The sequence below is a fragment of the Zophobas morio genome, unplaced genomic scaffold (assembly GCF_036711695.1).
Source record: "Zophobas morio isolate AGI-343-1 ecotype UQ-CSIRO unplaced genomic scaffold, CSIRO_AGI_Zmor_V1 ptg000031l, whole genome shotgun sequence".
Lineage (NCBI taxonomy): Eukaryota > Metazoa > Arthropoda > Insecta > Coleoptera > Tenebrionidae > Zophobas > Zophobas morio.
Window position 1 is genome coordinate 11,929,555 of NW_026972136.1, and position 23,256 is coordinate 11,952,810.

Consider the following 23,256-nt stretch of genomic DNA (forward strand, 5'->3'; position numbering starts at 1 on the left):
GATATAGGTTCGTTATATACATGTTTAGAGATCAGATATATTTAATTGTACGCCCCAACACCACTATATTTTAAGAGTAATTTCAATTTTCGTCAAGATGTGTAAATGCGCACTTTTAGACAGTTCATTGTACAAGAGTGCGCATTTGAACGCTTATGAGTACGCATTACATTTTATGAAAAAATATTTGTTTCTAAGGTGAAAATAAATGGGAATAAGTGACTACAGACTACACATAAAACGGGAGACCTATTTCTTCGTACTCTAGGGGTCTTGAAAAGACGAGAAAACGTAAAAATAGAGAGTCGGTCGACGGACTCGATTACAACACGCTCAGGAAGTAAAAATAAAAAAAAAATCACCATAACCACCACCACACAACTTGAGAAGCAGTACAAAGTAGTAGAGTTAAATAATTCATTATCGTATGATATGTATCTCCAAGACTATTAGACTACGTATTGCAAGCAATGCGCACTCTTATACAATACCTCGTTGCGCACTCTTGTACATTTGTACATAACCTAATGTTTTCAAAGTTAAAAGCTTTTGATGGACAGAAAGTATAAAACTGTTAGTGTATAATGACACCTTAAAAGTTACAACTAATGAAAATTATTACTGTAAAATAAAAGAACTGGTACGTACCTTACAAAAAACTAAAACTATGAGCGGTAAAAATTACATCCACACAACGTGTGAACATAAAATCGTCAGTACGACCAAACTATAAACTATATTCAGGTCACTTTTGCACCTTTATCTCAGGTTTAACGTTAAATTCTGAATGGTATAACTTCATCTTACCCAGATGGCACTAATAAGCAGAAATCATCAGTGCGTACTCTTATACATATGCGCACTCTTGTACACATTTACCCTATAAACATCACTCTACATCTGGAGTCTTTGGAATATGTCTTGCTCTATGACAAGCAGAACTGAACGTTAAATTAATTGTTGCATTTTTTTTTTTGTCGTATAATGAAAATTCTTTTCATCTGTTACTTCAAATTAAATGAAACGTTCTTGAACTAAGGTAAACAATGTTGCAAGCAAAAAATAAAATTTAATCAATGTTCTGTAATCATTAAAGCAGTGTTAATTCATTAATTACTAAAATTTCAAAAAAAGTTCCAAAGCGAGTTGTGTATAATTTCATTATTTCATACACATTTTTACTTCCCGAGCGCTATACGAAGGAAGTTTCGTAAGTTTATTTGTTAAGATAATCCGTCTACCTGAAGTTAAAAATGTGTATATACAGGGTGAGTATTATAATAACGGGACCCCGACCAAATTTCAATATAACACAAAATACATATCTCATATGTTACTCTTTTTATATTTTATTTTTCTAAAATGTACAAACATAGTTACCTAGTAGTTAATTTTGACTTTCACAATGATGATGATGTTTATTAACGGTCAAAAAAAAACAATTACAATAATAAAAACATACAAAAGTTACAACACTAAATTAAAATCTTCCTGTGGATCGATGATTGAAACCTGGTGTAAGAAATTCCCAGAAACTCAATTTCATTATAGATAAGTGTCAGTCTAGCAAGACGACTAACAGGCGATTGAAACGCGTACAAAGTACGATGATATGGAATTGAAAGTAAGTGAGAATTTCTTACTTGACGGGATGGAACATGTATCATAAATAAAATTAAAATATTTGAACAAGTAACAATACCAGACAATACTTTATAATCAAAACACATATCCAACATTATTCTTCTCTTAGAAAGTAACGTAAGCCCAAAATAACTTATTATCATAGTATAATTATAGTTATTGAAAAATATATTGAACTTATAGCACAGAAATTTGACGAATTTTTTTTGAATTCTTTTAATTCTTTGACTGTGCATCTTATAATAAGGAGACCATATAGTAACACCGTATTCGAGGATCGACCTTACAAAAGATGAAAACAAAACAATAAAAGATCTAAGATTTGAGAACTCACTACAGGTTCTTTTACTAATCTTAATATTTATTTGCTTCAGAAACAATATTATTTATGTGAAAAGTAAAAGAGAGTTTACTATCGATAGTAATTCCTAAATCACAAAAACTGGTCACATTTTCAAGAATAATAGAAGACAATGTATAATTATAATGTTCAGAACATAATTTGCGACTACATCTTAAAACCTTACACTTAGGTATGTTAAATTCTAGTTCATTTTTCTTTCACCAAAATTCTAAAAAGTTCGAATTAGATTGTATCATATGACAATTAGAGGGGCAAGTAATTTTTTTAAAGATTTTTAAATCATCTGCAAATAGTAAAAACTGACTAGATTTTATAACATCTTTGATATCATTTATAAATAGAGAGAAAAGGGCCCTAAATGGGAACCTTGCGGAACACCGCAAGATGGAATTACACATTTTGATTTAAACCCATTTATAATTACAAATTGCCTTCGATTACTTAGATATGAATCTATCCATGATAGTATAGGATCACCAATTCCAATCTTAGCCAATTTTAATAGTAGAATACGAATATTCACCCTATCAATACAATCAGTATCGTAACCATTTTCCATATTATTAACTATATAATTAGTAAATATTATTAAATTAGAAGTTGTCGAACGCCCTTTAAAGAAACCATGCTGTTCATCTAGGATGATATTTTTTACATGGAAAGACAAAATGTCACATGTAATTGAATCAAATATTTTGGCTATAGGTGAACTAATACTAATAGGTCTATAGTTTGAAATATCACTACGATGATCTTTCTTATAAATAGGTGTAACATAAGAAATTTTCCATAGTGTAGAAACTTTGGATAATTGTAAAGATCTTTTATATAAAATTTGTAGGGGAAAACATAAATTGTGAGCACATTGTTTTAAAAATAGTGATGGAATACCGTCTGGACCTATTTTAACAGAAGAATCTAAGGAAAGTAATTTAGACAAAACAAGGTCGGTGGATATTTCAAATGAATTAATATCAACAAGATTGTCTTTCCAGTTTGATGAACTCATATTAACATCAGTATCAGCTACCGTATATACAGTTTGAAAATAAGTAGCAAACAAATCTGCAATGGATTTAGAAGAATCAGCTATGATATCACCTAAGAACATAGAACAGGGGAACCCCACTGTATTAGATTTTGATTTCTTGACAAATGACGAAAAACCATTACTATTAACAATAATATTCTGCTCAACACTTCGAATATGATTTTTCCTACACAAGTTCATAGCCAACTTACATGTACGTCTAAGATCACAAAACTTTACGTAATCTGAATATAATCCAGTTACCTTAAAATTCCTATGAGCTTCTTTTTTTTTCACAATAAGAGCTCTTGTATGGTTATCAACCCAATAAGGAAAATTGTTCTGAGTTTTTTTAACAAAAATAGGAACAAAACGAATTATAAGAGAATTTATGTGAGAATAAAAATAATACATACAATCATCAAGATGAGAAAAATTTTCCATGATAAACCAATCAATTTGCTCCAGGTAGGTATTAATTACACAAATGACGCGTTCTTAAAATCCAAATAAGATGTGTAAATAGTACGATCTAGTAAAGGCAAGCATATGTCACAAATTTTAATAATAAAGGCAGGATGATTTATATCTTTCGGTAATAAGGATAAACATTCTTCAATGATAAGTGCAGTATTACTAAAGCTTAAATCCAAAGTTACATCATTTCCATTCAATATAGAGTTGTATTGAAAAAGACCACTCACAGCGAAATTGTCACAAATTAATTCTTCAATCATTGAGACAACGTTAACCGGTATTAAATAATTACAATTAGTATCACTTTTCCAGCTCAATCCAGGCAAATTGTAATCACCAACAATACATACTGTAGTTTCAGGATAATCAGCAATTAAATAATCAACCAAAGATATATGGTCAGAATACACAGCTAAGGGTGAATTAGGAGGAAAATACACAGTTCCAATTATAATTTGAATGCCATTAAACGAGATTAGTATCCAAACTTCTTCTCTTTGAAGAGTATCAATTTGCAGTAAAGTAGAAGGAATATTCTTTATAACAGCTATCATTACACCACCACCACGTTCTTTATTCGTCTCTAAAAAGGATCTATCCTTTCTGTAAACAACATATCTATCATCTATAATTTCCCTATTAAAAAATGTGTCATTAAGCCAAGTTTCTGTTAATGAAATTATCGGATAGTTTTCGCACAATACACTAGAATATAAATCACTGATTTTAGTTCTCAACCCTCTAACATTCTGATAATAAATAGTTAACTCTGAGTTTGATGATCTGGACTTTTTTGAAAATTTGATTGTCTTCGTACACTACGAGGACTAAAATATTTACGAACAGCAATACCGATTGGCCAAAAAGATGGATCCAAAACTTTTTCAATTAATGAGAAATCGATTGATAATTTAAAGGAACTGTATTTATCAGGGAACTTAGAATTTAATTGTTTAAGTTCAAAGGATTGAATATTGTCCATATTGTCATTTGCGCTACAAACACACTGTAATTTATTCCTAATATAATCTTCAATCCTACTAATATTAACCCCAGGATTTACTCTTGTGACATGAATGTCCCTTTTTCGTCGCCTAGTGACAGCAACAAACTCATTACTACGATCTTCAAGAGCATCTCCATTTTCATTGGTGACTTGAGAAGTACCAATTATCAAGGTCTTCATTACCCTCGTTTTACTGGTAGCATTAGTAATATTGGACTTAACTGGAACATTTTTATTGGGTTCATACACGTTTTGATTATCTTCCACAACAGCTGAGCGAAGATTTACATTTCTTTTAAACGATGTTTTTTCCAGGTTTTTCTGAGGACCTTTCTTGTCACTATTACCACTAATTGTGAAGACATTACCTTCAATTTCATTACTAGATAAAACTGATGATTTTTCAGATAAACGCTCATCATCCCAACAAAGCAGTTTTAAAGAACTATACAGGGTTTCTCTTGTTGACATCTTCGCCATCTCGAAAATACTTGATTTTAGAATCTGAACCTCATCTCTAAGTTTTTTAATTTCGATCATTACAGGAGACACAGCCTTGTCGACCATTTTATTTAACAGATTGGAAAATTCATCACTATTCAAGAACTTTAAAACATCTTGAGCAGAAGATGTAGAACTATTGGAACTTACAGATTCATTCGAATCACCACAGGACTCATCACATACTAGCTCATTATTCGACAGAAAAATAAGCTTGTTATTCCTTTCTTGTACCACTAAAGCACAGCTTTTATGAAAGTACGTATGACACTTAACACATGACTAGGCATTAGACACTTTGTTTTTACATTTTCTGCATTGCTTATCAACATCATCATTTGTTTTAGAAGACAACACTGTATGCGACACGTTTACACTCGCCGACGCCATCTTTTTTTTTGCGTTAATGCATTAATTACTAAAATTTAAAAAAAGTTCCAAGGCAAGTTGTGTATAATTTCAATAATTCATACACATTTTGTGAAGAAAAGGGCAGACTCAAGAAGGTATAAAATTTTTAGTAAAGAGACAAAAGAAAAGGAAGAAAAGGAGGAAAAACGGAAAGAAACAAGGCAAAGGAAAAGGGATAAAGGATGCAGATTTAGAAAATAGGGGAATCTGGTACAAAATTAGGAGAAAAATGGGTGTAGGTACTGTTTTGGAATGTCCAAGTATTGCTAGAAAAGGAAAGGGAGTTCTGGGACGACGTGGGAAAATTTGATATGGTGGGGCTAGTAGAAAACTGGGAGAAATTTGAAGAGACACTACCACAAGAACATGCGTGGAAGTGTCAAGGGGCGACAATGGAAAAGAAAAAGGGGAGAGCAAGCGGGGGAATAGTAATGGGAATTCGAAAAGAAATGCAAGAATTGGAAAAGCGAAGTAATAATAAAAACGAACGAATGAAGAAAGTAATACAGCTGGATAACGATCGATGGGAAATAATAACCGTTTGTAGCAAGAAAATGGAGGAAACCAAGGTAAACATAGAAAAGGAAGACTGGGCGATAAGGGGACAAGAATAATAGATAAAGAAAAGGGAGAGATAAGACGATCAAAAGACAAAGCAAATAACAAAGAAGGGAAAATATTGTGGAAGGTAATAGAAGAAATGGGATGGGAAATTTTGAATGGAAACAAGGAAGGAGATGAAAAAGGAGAATGGACGTACGTAGGGGCTAGGAGAGAATCAATTATAGACAATGGGATTATCAAAAGAGGCGTATGAATAAATAAGAGCAAGAGTACAAAAATCAAGAAAGAAGAACGAAAGAAAAGAAATGGAAAAAAGAATATGGGATGAAAAGGGAATTCAAAGATACAGAAGTAGACTAGAAAAAAAGAAATTCGAAGTAAAAGAAGATACAGAAGCTTTGATAGCAGAACTTATTAACTTAATTTTAGAAGCTACGGAAAAAAGAAAGATATACATATGGCAAGGGAAGAATAATGGATGGTACGAAGAATGCAGTGAGTTGAAGAGAAAAGCAAGGAAAAAATTTAAGAAAATGGAAGAATAACAGAGGAAGGAAAGAAGGGTACTTAAAAGCAAGAGAGAATTATAGGAGAAAATGTGAAGAAAGAAAAAGAGAAAAACGAAAAGAAGAGAAGACAATAAAGTTCCTGAAAAGAGAAGATATATAAACAAGGAACGGAGAAGGAAGACTGAAGTCAGTAAGAAAATCAAAATACAGGAATGGAAAAGACACTTTATGGAATTATTGGGAGATTATGAGGAAAAATGCTGCAAAATAAATAAAGGAATCACAACGACGGAATAAATGTGGAAAGGTGCGGAATAACAGAAGATGAAATAGGAAGACAGATTGAAAGGGTGAAAAGAGGAAAGGCACCAGGAGGGAATGAAATCCAGAACGAAGCATGGATGTTCGGGATAGAAGGAGTGAAAGAAATGATATGGGAAGTGGTAGATGGAGTTTGGAAGGGAAAAGGGTTTCCTCGGCAGTGGAGAGAAGGTATAATAACCTCATTATTTAAAAATTTTGCAGACGGTCAGGTAGAGTTTAGGACAGGAAGGGATACTATGGACAATGTGTACATCCTGAGGCATTTAGTGGGAAGAGAAATAAGGAAAGAGGGTGAACGAATGTACGCATTCTTCATAGATTTCAAAGCAGCGTTTAATAGCATGAATAGAGAGAAAATGTGGAAGTTTTTGAGGAGAAAGGGAGTAGATGCGTACCTGGTAACGAAAATGGAAGAAATATGTGAAGAACAGTAAATGAGGTGAGAGTGAACGGAATAGAGAGCGAGAGTTTTTATACAAATAGAGGAGTGAGACAGGGATGTCCACTCAGTCCTGCATTGTTTGCAACTTATCTAGGAGATATAGATGAAATGTTCAGAAAAGCACAGACAGGAGGGGTGGTAGTGGGCAAAGAGAAAGTGTGGTCGTTGGCGTACGCAGATGATTTGGTGATTGTGGCAAAGAAAAGAGAAGAAATGAAAACAATGATTAAAAGTTTAGAGAAGTACGTACAAAAAAGGAATTGGAAGTGAATGTGGAAAAAACAAAAATGGTGGTGTTTGGGAAGGAAGTAAGAAAGGAGAAGGAAGAGTGGGCATGGAAAGGGAACAAGATTGAACAGGTGAAAAAATTCCAGTACTTAGGATATACATTGAAGGGCAATAACGCAGATGGAGCACATATTCAAGAAATGGTCCGAAAAGCGAACAAGGTGATAGGAATAGTATGGGGAATAGGAGAGAGAAAATTTGGACATGACTATAAGAGAAAAATGATGATATTTGAAAGTGGGATCAAAAGTGTATTTATGTACGGAGCTGGGATTTGGGGATGGCGGGAATATGAAGGAATAGAGCGAGTGCAAGAAAAATACTTAAAATGGACATTTGGATTGGAAAAATATACGCCAGGGTATGTAGTGAGAGAAGAAACAAAAATTGGTCTAAAGAGTTTAGACAGTACTTCCCTCGCTGTCGGAAACTTGACGACTGCATGCCTATTGTGTTTTTTTTCTCATTACATTTTTGTACTGGGTAATTTAAAAAAAAATTGCGATGACGTCATCAACATTTTTGCAAGGACACGTATATCAGTTTGGGATAGATGTAGTGTAATACTAAGAATAAAAAAATTTGATTGTGGACATAAATTTGTACGAATGCAAGAACATCGTTCTTTATTTATAGTTTTCCAACGAGCGGTGGATGTATGAAATCATGTATGAACACTGTTATTTCGAAATCCACTTATAAGTAGAAACCAGTGGCAAGACACTGAAAATTAAATTATTGCGCAATTTAAATGAAAGAAATGAAAAAGTGTCCACTGGCGTATATTTCTATCGCGGTTATACGAAGTGTCTTGAAATGATTGAAACATTTGGTTATATGTATTGAAAGATGGAGGCCACTTCCGAAATTTTTGTGACGCATTTAAGTTTTGACGGTGAAAATTAAATTGTGAGGAAGAGCAACACTTCTTATTTAAAATTTTCCAACTATTGTTGGGTGTATTAATCATTTATGTCCAATTTCAAAATCTATAAGTGGAAACCAATCAACAAAAATTGAAAATGAAATTATTGTGCTAATGGCAAACAAATTAATTGAAAGAATTGAAAAAAATATCTGCACTTATTTGGCAACAATTATTGTAACTTGGTCCAATTTTTAAAATTTGGAGATATATATCCTCAATGATTTTTCAGCACTCACTCGTCCACAGTTTTTTTCGAATTGGCTTCGCATTTCGCAATCGCAACTGTTTCGTCTCGCCACCCAAACAAGAGATTCCCCCCGCGCCGCTCGTCGTTTCCAACTTCCGCTTTTTGCTATGGCTGGGAGTTTGTTTATATAAACTATGTCTCAACGTGCGATAAAGAAATGACACGGTCAGTGGCGTAACTGAAGCAAATGCATATGTACTTTTTCTCTGCTTCTCTCGATGTATAAACATAAACAGTCGAAGTTAATCATGTATTGATAATATATAAAATGATTAAGAGATATTCTTCCGATCACAAAAAAAAATTTCAACATTTGCTATTTATAATGCTTATTCACGAACACACAATAACAAATAAATAAATATTATAACATTATTGTTGCGAAAATCGGAAGTGCTGTTCTTGATTTGATGGGCGAAAAAAGTTGGAAGTGCCGGGATCTGTTACCGGAACTTCTAATTGCACTGCACACTCCACCTCCACTAAACCACAGGCCACAGTTGCTTATGTTAAAACTCATCATATTTTGCACATTTTGAGTTAAACTTTTTTGGCAAAAATTTTAGATGACGTCATTAATTTTTTCGGGGGAATAAACAGATATATTTTCATTAACAATTTACCATGCTCACAATCAATTTTAACCATCTGCAAGATTTCAAAATATTCAGTTTAGCAATTCTTGATTTATTCACTAAAATAAAGTGACTGATTCATTTCTTTTTTTTGAGTCACCCTGTATAAGCAAGTTAAAAAATTTGAAATGCAATGATTAGTTACAAGTATAGTCAGATCATATACTTTATTCAGCAAAATTGTGAGAAGACGTAATGAATTTTTTTTGGGGTTGATAAAGATATACATTTTGATTAAACAGTTACCATGCTTACAATAACTTCAAAACGTCAAGATTTCTAAGTATTCAGTTTTGCAAAATCAATTCACTCCGTCATTAATTTTTTTCAGACACCCTGTATAAGCAAATATTAAAAATTTTACAAGTATAGTCAGATCATATACTTTATTCAGCAAAATTGTGAGAAGACGTAATGAATTTTTTTTGGGGTTGATAAAGAGATACATTTTGATTAAACAGTTACCATGCTTACAATAACTTCAAAACGTCATGATTTCTAAGTATTCAGTTTTGCAAAATCAATTCACTCCGTCATTAATTTTTTTCAGACACCCTGTATAAGCAAATATTAAAAATTTTACAAGTATAGTCAGATCATATACTTTATTCAGCAAAATTGTGAGAAGACGTAATGAATTTTTTTTGGGGTTGATAAAGAGATACATTTTGATTAAACAGTTACCATGCTTACAATAACTTCAAAACGTCAAGATTTCTAAGTATTCAGTTTTGCAAAATCAATTCACTCCGTCATTAATTTTTTTCAGACACCCTGTATAAGCAAATATTAAAAATTTTAATGCAGTGATAAATCACAAGTATGGACTCATCATACTTTACACATTGAAGATGGCATTTTTTCAGCAAAATTTTGGGGTGACGTCATAAATTTTTTAGGGGGGACGACCAAATACATTTTGATCAAAAATTTACCATGCTTATGATAATTTTAAAATATCTTCAAGATTTCGAGGCATTCGGTTCTGTAGTTCCTGAGTAAATCAGTAAAATAAATTTACGCTTTCATTTATTTTCTTGAATCACCCTGTATATGCAAATCCAAAAAATATGAATGGAGTGATAGATCACAAGTACAGACTGATCATATTTTGTGCGTTTTAGATATGATTTATTCGGCAAATTTTCGAGCTGACGTCATCAAGTTTTTGGAGGGGATAAGCAAATATATTTTGACTAAACATTTATTATACTCTTTATAACCTTAAAACGTCTGCAAGATGTCAGAGCATTCCGTTTTGGAGTTCCTGATTAAATCAATTAAATATATTTACGCATTCATTAATTTTTTTGAGTCACTCTGTATATGCAAATCCAAAAAATATGAATGGAGTGATAAATGACAAGTACAGGCTCATCATATTTTGTACATTTTAGATATGATTTATTCGGCAAACTTTCGAGCTGACGTCATCAAGTTTTTGGAGGGGATAAGCAAATATATTTTGACTAAACATTTATTATGCTCTTTATGACCTTAAAACATCTGCAGGATTTCGGAGCATTCGGTTTTGTAGTTCCTGATTAAATCAATAAAATATATTTACGCATTTATTAATTTTTTTGAGTCACCCTGTATATGCAAATCCAAAAAATATGAATGGAGTGATAGATCACAAGTACAGACTCATCATATTTTGTACATTTTAGATATGATTTATTCCACAAACTTTTGAGCTGACGTCATCAAGTTTTTGGAGGGGATAAGCAAATATTTTTTGACTAAAGATTTATGATGCTCTTTATAGCCTTAAAACATCTGCAACATTTCAAAGCATTCTGGTTAGCAGATTAAAAATTAAATTTCAAAATGTTGTTTTATAATTTTGATTTTTTTTCCAAAAATCTGGACGTTTCGGGTGAAAAGTCGATTCAGAGTTGTAAACTACATGTGTAGGACTATGTTATTTTATACAATCGAAAACCCATTTACTATGTACAATTTTGAAGTGACGTCATCGCATTAGTGGTGGGGATGATTAGACAAATTTTGGTTAGCGTTTTACCATCTACATGATATTCTTAATATAAGTACAAAATTTCACAACAATCGGTCGAGTACTTTCGGAGATTATCTGTCTAATAAAAATCCGGGACGGCAGACGGACGGACAGACGGACAGACGGACAGACAGACGGAAATGGGAGACCTATTTCTTCGTCTTCTAGGGGTCATGAAAGATCGAGAAAACGTAAAAGTAGAGAGTCGGCCGACGGACTCGATTACAATACTTCCTTTGCTTACGCTCGGGAAGTAAAAAGGGATAAAATGAGAGTGGAAGCGGGTAAAAGGACGATTGGATTTGAAGAGAAGTTCAGTGAAAGAAGTGATTGTAAAATATTGCAAGAATGTTGGAAAGAAATATGAAAGGAAGGGGGAAAACATGTTTGGAACGAAAGAGACAAGTATTATGAAGGAAAGGGATATGCATGTGAAGAAATAGTGGGAATGAGAGAAATGGGAAGGAATATGAAAGAAGAACTGAGTGTAAGAGATAAGCAAGAACGCAGATCGATCTAGATATAATGCACAGTATAGAAAAATAGTAAAGGATGAAGTACCAAAGTACACACAGAGAGAGAGTAAAAAGGAGAAAAGAATGATGGCAAAATTCAGGTGTGGAAATGAAGAGAAAGAGAATAATTTTTGGATGGATGAAATTGACACAAGGTGTAGGATATGTTGGAGAGAGGGAGAAACAATAGAGCATTTATACTGGAAGGATGTGAAGGATTGAGAGAATCGGAGGAAAGTAGGGAAGAAGTGTTAAACGAGGATGGAAGAGGATTGGACTGGATGAAAGAAGTACGGAAGATAAGGGAACTAAGGCAAGGGGTGGGTAAGCAGAAAGAATAGAAGAATTATTATTATATAAAACTAGAATATTTGTTTTATTTATTTTTATTGATTTGTTTGTGTTATGTAGATTACGTTAATTTTTACCCCTACTGGGAATCTTATTAAGCCTGTATGGCAAATAATAAATTAATACTACTAGAAAACTAATAAATAATGTTAACGGGACATGAATAATAAAACCATGAACTACATCCAACAGATTTAGTGAAAACCTACACACTGTTCCTAAAATTGTAAAAGCTTCGTCATACAATTCATTAACTCAGTTTAGTACAGCACACGCATAAAACAGAACCTCTGCCAACTCATTATTTTGTATTCTTAACATAAATAAATCATACTTGTTGATCCACCTAAGTAATCACTCACTTCTCAATTTAGGTAACTTTTTAGTCAATCTACCCGATTCGAACTGCTTAATTCCCATCATATCTCCACTAAATCCAAATTTATCTGATGCAACCGGAACGGCATTAAACTTAATGGCTAGGCGCGTCAAAAATATTCTATGGCTTATCTGTGAACGGTGGTCACGTCGTGGAGCATCTCTCCGGTCAACAGTCATTATGTAAATAACAATTTATACGTCCAGTCATTGCCTGTATCACCGCAAGGTTCGTGTTTTTGAGGCGATTTCCATTTTAAGACAGTGCTTTACAGGGCGATTAAGATAGAGCATCTGCATCATGAGGCGTTACAAGAGACGTCAAAGTGAGAAGGTTTGAGCACGCGAGTAGCGTTTTATTACGGCCGGATTTCCATAAATAACAACGGTGTTGAGGGAGGATATTGTAATTTTGTGGTGTGCCGATCTGTGGTTTAGAGTGTGCAAAAGTAGCATAAGAACTTGCTATAACTACCGGACGTCCTGAACGTGCAGTGTTTATAATATATTTTCGTCAATAACAATTGTACAAGCGTAGTACCGAAAATATGTTTTGCGGTTGACAGTTGAAAGTCCTGAGAATAAATGCATTAAATAACATGTCCATGTTAAAATTATCAAAAAAATTGATAAATCCAAAACACATTTTAACATTAATGAAGCAATTTGTCCAGTCATTAAAAAATAAGGGAGTGTTTGAAAAACTGTAACAACACAGAACAAACGGAGTGCATTTAAAAATGTTGTGAATTTTAGGTAACAATAAATATAAAACTTTAAATGGTGATATAAGAGTGAAATTATATTTTCTATTATTTTCAGAAATGTGTGGGAAAGTTAACTGCACAATACGGTGAGAGGTTCCATTAGAAGAACACCAAAACAGCGGAAAAAAATTGGTCGGAAGTTATTTCGATAGAATTTCTCTCGTCCTTGAAGTGTAATCCGACAAATGTCGCTTCTATAAAAAAATTGACAACAATTGGTCTAGTACTTTCGGAGAATATCTGTCTAACAAAAATCCGGACAGAAGGCAGACCTATTCGGGAAAACGTAAAAGTAGAGAGTCGGTCGACGGACTTCGCTAACGTTGGGGAACTAATGTCAAATGTATTTAGATAACCAACGAAAAAATATGTTGTTAGTGCATGATTAACTTTAAATGTTTATGTTTATACATGGAAAGAATGCGACGATTAAGCACGTAGAAAGCTCGTCGCCTGAGAACTTGTTTGATCCACAGATCGGAGCGCGCTCAGGCCAATGTCGACTCTAAGCGTTTAGAATTTTTGCGGGAAGTAGTTATGATTTAGGTGCTTTTCTTTACAAACATAATATCACATCTCACATGTTTCGCTCGATTTTAACGTGCAGCTATTTTTTTGGTTAACTAAGAATTAATTATTTAATTGCAAATTGAACAATCGGATAATTGAAAAATCGAAACATCGAAAAATTGGAAAATCGAAAATTTAAAAATTCCGAAAATTGAAAAATTGAAATATAAAAGAACTGAAAACTCGAGAAATCGAAAAACCTAAAATTTTAAAAGTTGAAAAAAATTGAAATCGAAATATAAAACAGTCGAAAAATTGAAAATCCAAAAAGTAAAACGTCGAGAAATCGAAAAATCCAGAAATCGAAAAGTCGAAATACTAAAAAATTCCAAAACTGAAATATCGAAAAACTGAAAAATTGAAGAAAAATTGAAGAATTGAAAAACTGAAAAATCACAAAATTGAACGAAATATCCAAAAATTGGGAAATTAAAAATTTGAAAAATTGGAAAATTGAAGCAAGGTCGAAAAAGCGCAAACCTAAAAAAACAAAAAATTGAAAAATCAAAAACCTGAAAAATCGAAACTTTGAGAAGTCGAGAAATGAGAAAATCAAAAAATAGATTAATTGAGAAACCGGAAAATTAAAAATTCAGAAACATCAAAATTTGAAAAATTAAAAAATATTGTAGAACTGAAAAACCGACACATCTAAAAATCTAAAATATAAAAATCGAAAAACTAAAAAATTATCAAATCGAGAAATTGAAACTCGAAAATTTAGAAAATTTGAAAATTGAAAAATCGTATAATTCAAAAATCGACACACTGAAAAATCGAAAACCCGAAAAGTAAAAAATCGAAACACTGATGAGAAATCGAGGAGTCGAAAAGTCGAAAAATCGAAAAACTGAGAAATCGAAATACGCCAAAATCGAAAAATCGAAAAGTTACAAATGGAAAAATTGATAAATCGAGAGATTGAACAATCAAAACATCGAAACGTTCGAATTTCGATAAACTGAGATCTCAAAAAATTGAAAAATCGAAAATTTAAAAATTCGAGAAATTGAAAAATTAAAATATCGAGAAGTTGAAAAATTAAGAAATCGAAATATAAAACAGTCGAAAAATGGAAAATTGAAAATGTGAAAAGTAAAAAGTCTAGAAATCGAAAAATCCAGAGCTCGAAAATCGAAAATTCGAAATACTAAAACAATCTCAAAACTGAACTACCGAAAAATTGAAAAAATTGAAAAAAAATTAAATAATCGAAAAACTGAAAAATCACAAAATTGAACGAAATATTCAAAACTTGGGAATTTAAAAACTTGTTAAATTGGGAAATCGAAAAGTCTAAAAAGCAAAGTCGAAAAATCAAAAACCTGAAAAATCGTAAAATTGAAGAACTGAAGAATCGAAACTTTGGGAAGTCGAGAAATGGGAAAATCAAAAAATAGATTAATTGAGAAATCGGAAAACTGAAAATTAAAAAAAAAATTTTAAAATTAAAAAATATTTAAGAACTGAAAAATCGACAAAATCTAAAAATCTAAAATTTAAAATACTGAAAAATTAAAATATCGTAAAACTGAAAAATTGAGAAATCAAAATAAAAAACAGTCGAAAAATTGAAAAATCTAAAGTTTAAAAAACGAAAAACTGAATACACCAAGAAGTCGAAAAATCGTAAAGTCAAAGAATCAAAATACTGGAAAATCCCAAAACTCAAAAAAATATCCAAAAATTGAGAAACTAAAAAATTGGAAAATTGAAAAATTGAAAAACCAAAAAAGTAAATTCGAAAAATCGAAGAATTGGAAAAGTTTTTTCAGAATGGGAAAATCAAAAATATATTAATCGAGAAATCGGAAAACTGAAAATTTAGCAACGTCAAAATTTGAAAAATTGAAAAATAGAAATACTGAAGAACTGAAAAATAAAAAAATCGAAAAATCTAAACATTCAGAAATTAAAATATCGCGAAATTGAAAAATCGAGAAATCGGAACATAAAAAAATAATTGAAAAATTGAAACATCGAAAGTATAAAACAGTCGAAAAATCAAAAAATCTAAAGTTTAATGAGAAATTGAAAATCCAAAAAGTAAAAAATCTAGGAGTTCAAAAATCGAAATATTGAAAAATCCCAAAACTGAAAGAAACACTCAAAAAATTGAGAAATTAAAAAATTGGAAAAGTGAGAAATGAAAAAACTAAAAGAGCCAAGTCGAAAAATCGTAAGCTTAAAAAATCAAAAAATTGAAAAATCAAAAAGATTAATCGATAAATCGGAAAACTTGAAAGTTTAGCAACGTCAAAATCTGAAAAATTGAAAAATAGAAGTACTGAAAAACTGAAAAATCAAAAAATCGAGAAATCTAAAAATCTAAAAATTTAGAACATTGAGCAATTAAAAAATTGCAAAATCGAGAAATCCAACACCAAAAAATCAAAAAATAAAAATTAGTAAATCTAAAATTTACATAAAAATTGAAAAACTGAAAAACCGACAAATCGAGAAATCGACACTGGAGAATTTAAAAAATTGAAAAATCGGACAACTGAAAAATCGAAACATCGAGAAATTGGGAAATTGAAAAATTTGGAAATCGAAAAATTGAAAACCCCAAAAGTAAAAAATCGAAAAACCGTGAAATACAAAAATCGAAACATCGAAAAATTCAAAAACTGAGACATCGAAAAATCAGAGGATCGAGAAATTGAGGAGTGGAAAGCCGAGAAGAAAAGTTAAAAATTGAAAAATTGATAAATCGAGAAATTGAAAAATCAAAAGTATCGAAACATCTGAATTCAAATAAATCGAGAAATCAAAAAATTGAAAAATCGAAATACATATTTTAAAAAAGAAAAATTGGAAAAATCGAAAATTCAAAAAATTGGGAAAATTGAAAAATTGAATCAGAACTGAAAGCTCAAGAAATCGAAAAACCTAGAATTTTAAAAATTGAAAAATGAAAACATTGAAAAGTTGAGAAATTGAGAAATCGAAGTATAAAACAGTCGAAAAATTGAAAAATCTAAAGTTTAACGAAAAATTGAAAATCCAAAAAGTCAAAAATTCACGAGTCGAAAAATCGAAATATTGAAAAATCCCAAAACTGAAAGAAATATCCAAAAAATTGAGAAATTAAAAAATTGGAAAATTGAGAAATCGAAAAACCAAAAAAGCAAAGTCGAAAAATCGAAGAATTGAAGAAAGTTTTTTCAGAATAGGAAAATCAAAATTTGAAAAATTGAAAACTGGAAATACTAAAGAATTGAAAAATCAAGAAATCGAGAAATCGAAAAATCTAAAATATAAAACATTGAGCAATTAAAATATCGCAAAATTGAAAAACCGAGAAATCCAAACATCAAAAAATAATAATTGAAAAATTAAAACATCGAAAGTATAAAATAGTCGAAGAATCGAAAAATCGACAGTTTAACGAAAAATTGAAAATCCAAAAAGTAAAAAATTCTGGAGTTCAAAAATCGAAATATTGAAAAATCCCAAAACTGAAAGAAACATCAAAAAAATTGAGAAATTAAAAAAATAGAAACTTTGGGAAGTGGAGAAATGGGAAAAAAGATTTTTATTTAGAAACGTCAAAATTTGAAAAATTGAAAAATCGAAATATTTAAAAATCGTAAAATTGAAGAGGACAAAAATTGGGAAATATGTAGTATCTGTGAAACATCGGAAAATTGAGAAATCGAAAAATAAAAAATCTAGAAAAGAAAAATTTGAAGAGTGGAAGTCCAAAATTGTAAGATGATCAATTTCTGGGGGCATTAACGGATAAATTTTGACTAACGATTTAACATGCTTTCAATAACTATAAATTGACGTCTAAGGTAAAATCTCAACACGGATTCTTAAACCATAAACGGATGATATAAAATTTAAATTACATCTGCTATTGTAAAATTTGGAGATTACGTCATTTCATTGTTGGTGACAAATTTTTGTGAGCGTTTTGCCAGTTGATAATACAATTTGAAATGTAAATTTTGTCATTCGAGAACATTATTCACGAAAGTCGGCTTATAGATAAATCGCTTAGGGTCGATATTTGCTTGATTGTCCTCTGGGCTGTAAATCAAACAAGTCCTCAGTCATCAAATTGTTGATCAGAAACATTGTTGATTTCATCGTTGGATTCCTTGTACAAGTTAATACATATTAAAAGGATTTTTGTTACAGGCAAATATTGAATGAAAAACCACTTATCCATATCCCGTCATATGTCATGTTTATAATAACCGAATAAATTAGATCCATTTATAATAAATTAGAAAGCTTAACACGAAAGCAATAAAAGACAAACGAAGATATACATCAAAGTCTACAACAAAACAAGGATTAGGAATGTTATAAAGATAAGAACTAAACCATTAAACGTATCCAAATCAAAGATAAGCCAACAAATTATTTAATGTCAAGGTTTTTTTAAGATGAATGGAAGAAAGTTTTGTGATGGTATCGTATTGTTATCAAAATATCTCAGCTTGAAAGATGACTTCATAAATTTTATATTATATGAAGCCGGTGTATGCATAGTGATTCAGTAAGTCCTCCCTAAATTTGGAAATAGAATAATGTTGATTTTAAGATTAAATCAACACTTAAAGTTTTCTTGGAACGAACAACCCGTAAAAAATGTAATATATTAATAAAGCAAACATTCAGAAATAGTTAAATGAAAAGCAGGATTTAAATGATAAGGTCGAACGGATGGAAGCTCCGCGAAGACTCAAAATGTATACGTCTCGGCACCTAACCGTCGCGACCCAGAGCAAATTATCTGTACTTTCAACATCACATCTCTTGGAAAAAAAGACCGTTTGTGGACGTTGACCGTCGATGTCATTCCGTACGTTTCCTGAATATCGAATGTTCGTTCCGTGGTAAAAAAGCACGGTCATCAGCGGCAAATACGGACATATCGCTTCTCCTGTAATGCGGTAGAGCAAGTCCAGAGAGCCGATCGATACTCCGTCAATGATGTCAATACACCACGACATTTTAAATTACAACTACTCACCACGATGGGACCTTCCTCCCTGCCTGACGAACTGACGGTCGCTCCGAACCATTGCTCCGTCTTGTTGTCCATCAGGTCGTTGCGGGTATCGCGATTGTGACCTGGAACAAAGGAGCAGCGCTTAGGAAAAGTCCAAGGATTTATGGTGTAACTTCGGGAAACTTGGTAGCATACTGGTTTCTATGTTTTGTGCAAGAGATTAGGTTCGAGATGTGATAAACGATAGTTGAATTTGAAATGTGAATGAGATGCTCCTGGTAATTTGCAATGAAGAACGACTGTATTGTATAGTAGTTAAATTATACGAAGAGTAGTATTAGGTACTAGAAGGCGAAATAATAATAAATTGTAAAGGAGATGTATACAGATGACATATACTGCATCATAATGAGTTAGGTCCCGTGTGGGTTGCGCGCTTTGCTGGATTTATGCATATTCATATCTATTCTGTTGCATTTACAAGTAATTGAGTGTATTCGGCACTGTTCACGAATATTTTAAATCACTAAGTAAGAATGTTTAATTAAAAGACTTAAGTTGCGTTTCAAACTTAACTTTTCATCACACAGATTTATTTTGGTAAATATTACAGGATCAGTGTTGGAAAGAAGCGAAACTAAAATCAAGTCAAAGAAACTATCCAGTCTACTGAATTAATGCTTGAATTTAAATATTACAATCAATAAGATTTATTGTTCACCCGATATAACATGCCTATTGGAGAGATACAATTCGATAATCTCTTCATTTAGATAATTTAGAAAACAATGTGTTCTCAATTTCTCAGTAGTTGTTTGATTGTTTATACATCGAAAAAATTTAGCCATTTGAAGCCAAAAACTGACATTTGAAAAATATACAATTTTCGTAAAAATGTTTTCTAACGTGTTAAAGTGAATTTACCAAAAGATGATGCTCCAGTATTCAAGCTTGGATCTTACACGAGTGTAGAATGATAATTTGATACTTGACACACATGTTTGAAATCAGATGTATTTCTCACAATAAATCTTAATGTTTTCCGTGCAAGGCTAGTAATATTATCTATCTGCGGGACAAAGCTTAACTTAGATTGCAGTAAAACACTTACATCTCATCTAAGAACTCTTTAGATTATTTCAAAGACACGATCTGAAGATTTTCAAAATTTTTCACTTCTGTTCAGACTGTTTCAGATTCCTGTAGATTTTTGTAGGTTCTTTCAGATTTTGCTAGATTCTTCGAGGTTCTCTCACATTCTCTGAAGGAATCTGAGGGAATCTTGAAGAATCTCGAAAAATGCAGAAGAACTTGGAAGAATCTGAAAGCTGAAAAATTCATAGAGAGAATCTAAGAGAATGTGAGAAAATCATTATGTTTAAGGTCACTTATTTTTTTTTTGTTAATTTTCTAGTTGTTTTTTGTAAGAGTATATTTTTAGTTTATTTGGATTTTGTGATTGGGATCTCTTCCTGTTGAAATTAGTAACTATTATTATTATTATTATTATTAATACTGGGAGAATTCTAGAGAATCTTAGAGAATTTTGAAGAATTTCGAAGAAGAAAATCTAAAAAAAAAAACCGGTAGAATCAGGAAGGATCTGAAACGATCTGAATAGAACTGAAAAATTTGAAAGAATCTTGAAGATTCCTGGCGGTGTCTTTGAAAGAATTTTAGAAAATTTGAAACAATTCGGAAGCATCGAAAAGCATCCGGAATAATCCGAAACAATAAAAAAAAAACTAAAAAATCTGAAACAGAATCAGAAAGAAAATGAAAGAATCTGAAAGCATCTGAATGAACCTGGGAGAATTTGTGGGAATTTGAGAGAATCTTGAAGAATCCAGAATGCAAAAAATTTAAAAGAATTTGAAACAATCCGGAAGAATCGTAAAGCATCCGGAATAATGCGAACGAAGAAAAAAATTCCAAACAATCTGAAAGAAAGAATCAGAAAGAAAATGGAAAATTCTGAAGGAATTTGAAGGAATCTGGGAAAAACTGGGAGATTCGAAACGAATATGAAGGAATCTAAAGGAATATGAAAGAATCTGCGGGAATCTTAAAGAAATTGGGAAATTCGGAAAGAATTTGAAAGAATCTAAAGAAACCTGTGAGAATTTGAGAGAATCTCGAAGAACCTAGAAAAATCTAGAAGAATTTAGAAGTATCTGTAAGGTTCTCAAACGATCTTAATTGAACTGGAAAATTTGAAAGAATCTGAAAACAGCTGAAAGAATTTGGAAGAATCTGAGGGAATCCAAGAAAATTTGAGAGAATATGAAACTAAGAGTCGAAAAAAATTGGAAAGAATCAGAGGAGATCGGAAAGAATCTCAGGGAATCTAAACGTATCTACAGGGCTTTTATAAAAGATTCTAAGGGCGTAGTTGGCCATGGATTTCAAAAATTCCGCTTCGCTGAAATTATTGCCTCATTTCTCAGTTCTCACTTGTCATTAATGAAATTTGTAACCTGTCATTTAAAGTCATCCTTTTTATTGTTCTAACGTTTAATTCTCGTTAATCCGAGCTCAAAACAGTCGTTTTTAAAACTCTTGGTTTTGTTTTTGTGCTAGGAAGCGAACACTGTGAAAATGGTTTATTCTGTTGAACAAGACATTTTCATTGTTATCGCAATGGGACTTCGAAAACGAAGAGTGAGTGTATTCTACAACCGCTTGTAAGCACGAATATCTGGCCAAATACCGTGATTTATTAAATCAAGAAACATCGTTAGAGGCTACATTAGAGATGTAATGGACAGATTTATTCGAACGGGCAGTGTCAATTAAGAGAAATCTCGTGGAAGACCGTCAGCATCTGAGGAAGTTGTTATTTAAGACGAAAAATTGAAAAATTTATAAATCGAAAAATTAAAGAACCAAAAAACTGAATAACCGTTAAACTCAAATATCAGAACATTGAGAAACCGAAAAATTAAAAAATCAAGAAATCGAAATTTTGAAAAATTGAACAACTGAAAATTGAAGAATCAACAAACTGAAAAATCCCAAAACTGAAATATCGAAAAATCGAGAAAACAAAAAATTAAAAAATCAAAAAATTGAGAAATTCGAAATTTATTATACAATTTAAACAACACTTACTATTAAAAAATCGAAAATGACGTCATTCCATTGCTGGTGAGGATAATCACACTAGTTTTGTTTAGTATAATAGTATCTACATACGTAAGAAAGAAAAATTAAAAAACGAAGGCCCTCCCACCCACCCCAATCTCAATTGTGACGAATTTTTCATTCGTTTTCACACCGACAGACGAAGCTTAATTGCAAAGTCAATATTTCCCTACAAAAATTTACCTTTTTAAAATTCATGGTTACAGATCTTGACGTGCTAATTCCAAAAATCTAGCGTGTTTAGAGTCACGGAGCAATATTTTTCAAATATTCGAAGTGAAATTCAAATTTTTTGAAATTTTTAAAAATTACGAGATTTCAGTGGGCGATTCTGGAAAAAAGATTGGAGTTATCAAAGAACTGACGCCGGAAGTGACTTCTGCGGCCCGAAATTTCCAAGAAAATGGATTTAGTTAAATTTCAAAATCGTCGAAAATGGACCGAAATTTGTGAAAACAGCCCTACAGATGTAGTTTATGACTTCACAGATGTTTTAAAGTTATGATAAGCATATTAAATTTTTAATCAAAACATATTTGCTTATCCTTTCCAAAAATTGATGACGTCAGCTTTATATTTTCTGAATAAATCCTATCTAAAATGTGAAAAATATGATGGGTCTGTACTTGTAATTTATCATTGCATTAATATTTTTTAATTTTCTTATACAGGATGATTAAAAAAATAATGAATCAGTCAATTTATTTTACTAAATAAATCATGAATTGCAAAACTGAATAATTTGAAATTTTGCAAACGTTTTAAAGTTATTGTATTAATGGTCAATTGTTAATCAAAATATATCTGTTTATTCCCCCCAAAAAATTGATGACATCATTTCAAAATTTTGCCGAATAAATTCCACCCAAAATGTGCAAAATGTGATGAGTTTTTACTCGTCATTTATCACTGCATTCAATTTTTTAGATTTGCTTAAACAGGTGGCTCAGAAAATTAATGAATGTGTCCTGATTAAATCAGGAACGGTTTACTCCATTTTCCCAGAAAATTTTGGGAATACAATGTAATGTTATTTTTCAATTTCCATTTTTCACTAAATAAAATCAGAGAAAGGAGGTCGGCGGAGCTAAATTTAGCTTTAGTCTAGTTTTATGGGCAAGCAGAAGTAGCGCCCACTCACCCCTTAGTCGTTCCAGTGATTACTGTTAACA

General features: G+C 31.6%; 1 protein-coding gene across 2 annotated transcripts in view; it reads right to left on the bottom strand.

The window, feature by feature from the left end:
• LOC135139438 (integrin alpha-PS2) overlaps positions 1-23,256 on the bottom strand; it is a 168,813-nt gene that overhangs the window by 94,943 nt on the left and 50,614 nt on the right. For both annotated transcript variants that reach the window (XM_064069673.1, XM_064069672.1), the window contains exon 3: positions 18,962-19,062. In XM_064069673.1, the coding sequence (XP_063925743.1) occupies positions 18,962-19,062 (101 nt within the window). The remainder of the gene's footprint in view (positions 1-18,961; positions 19,063-23,256) is intronic.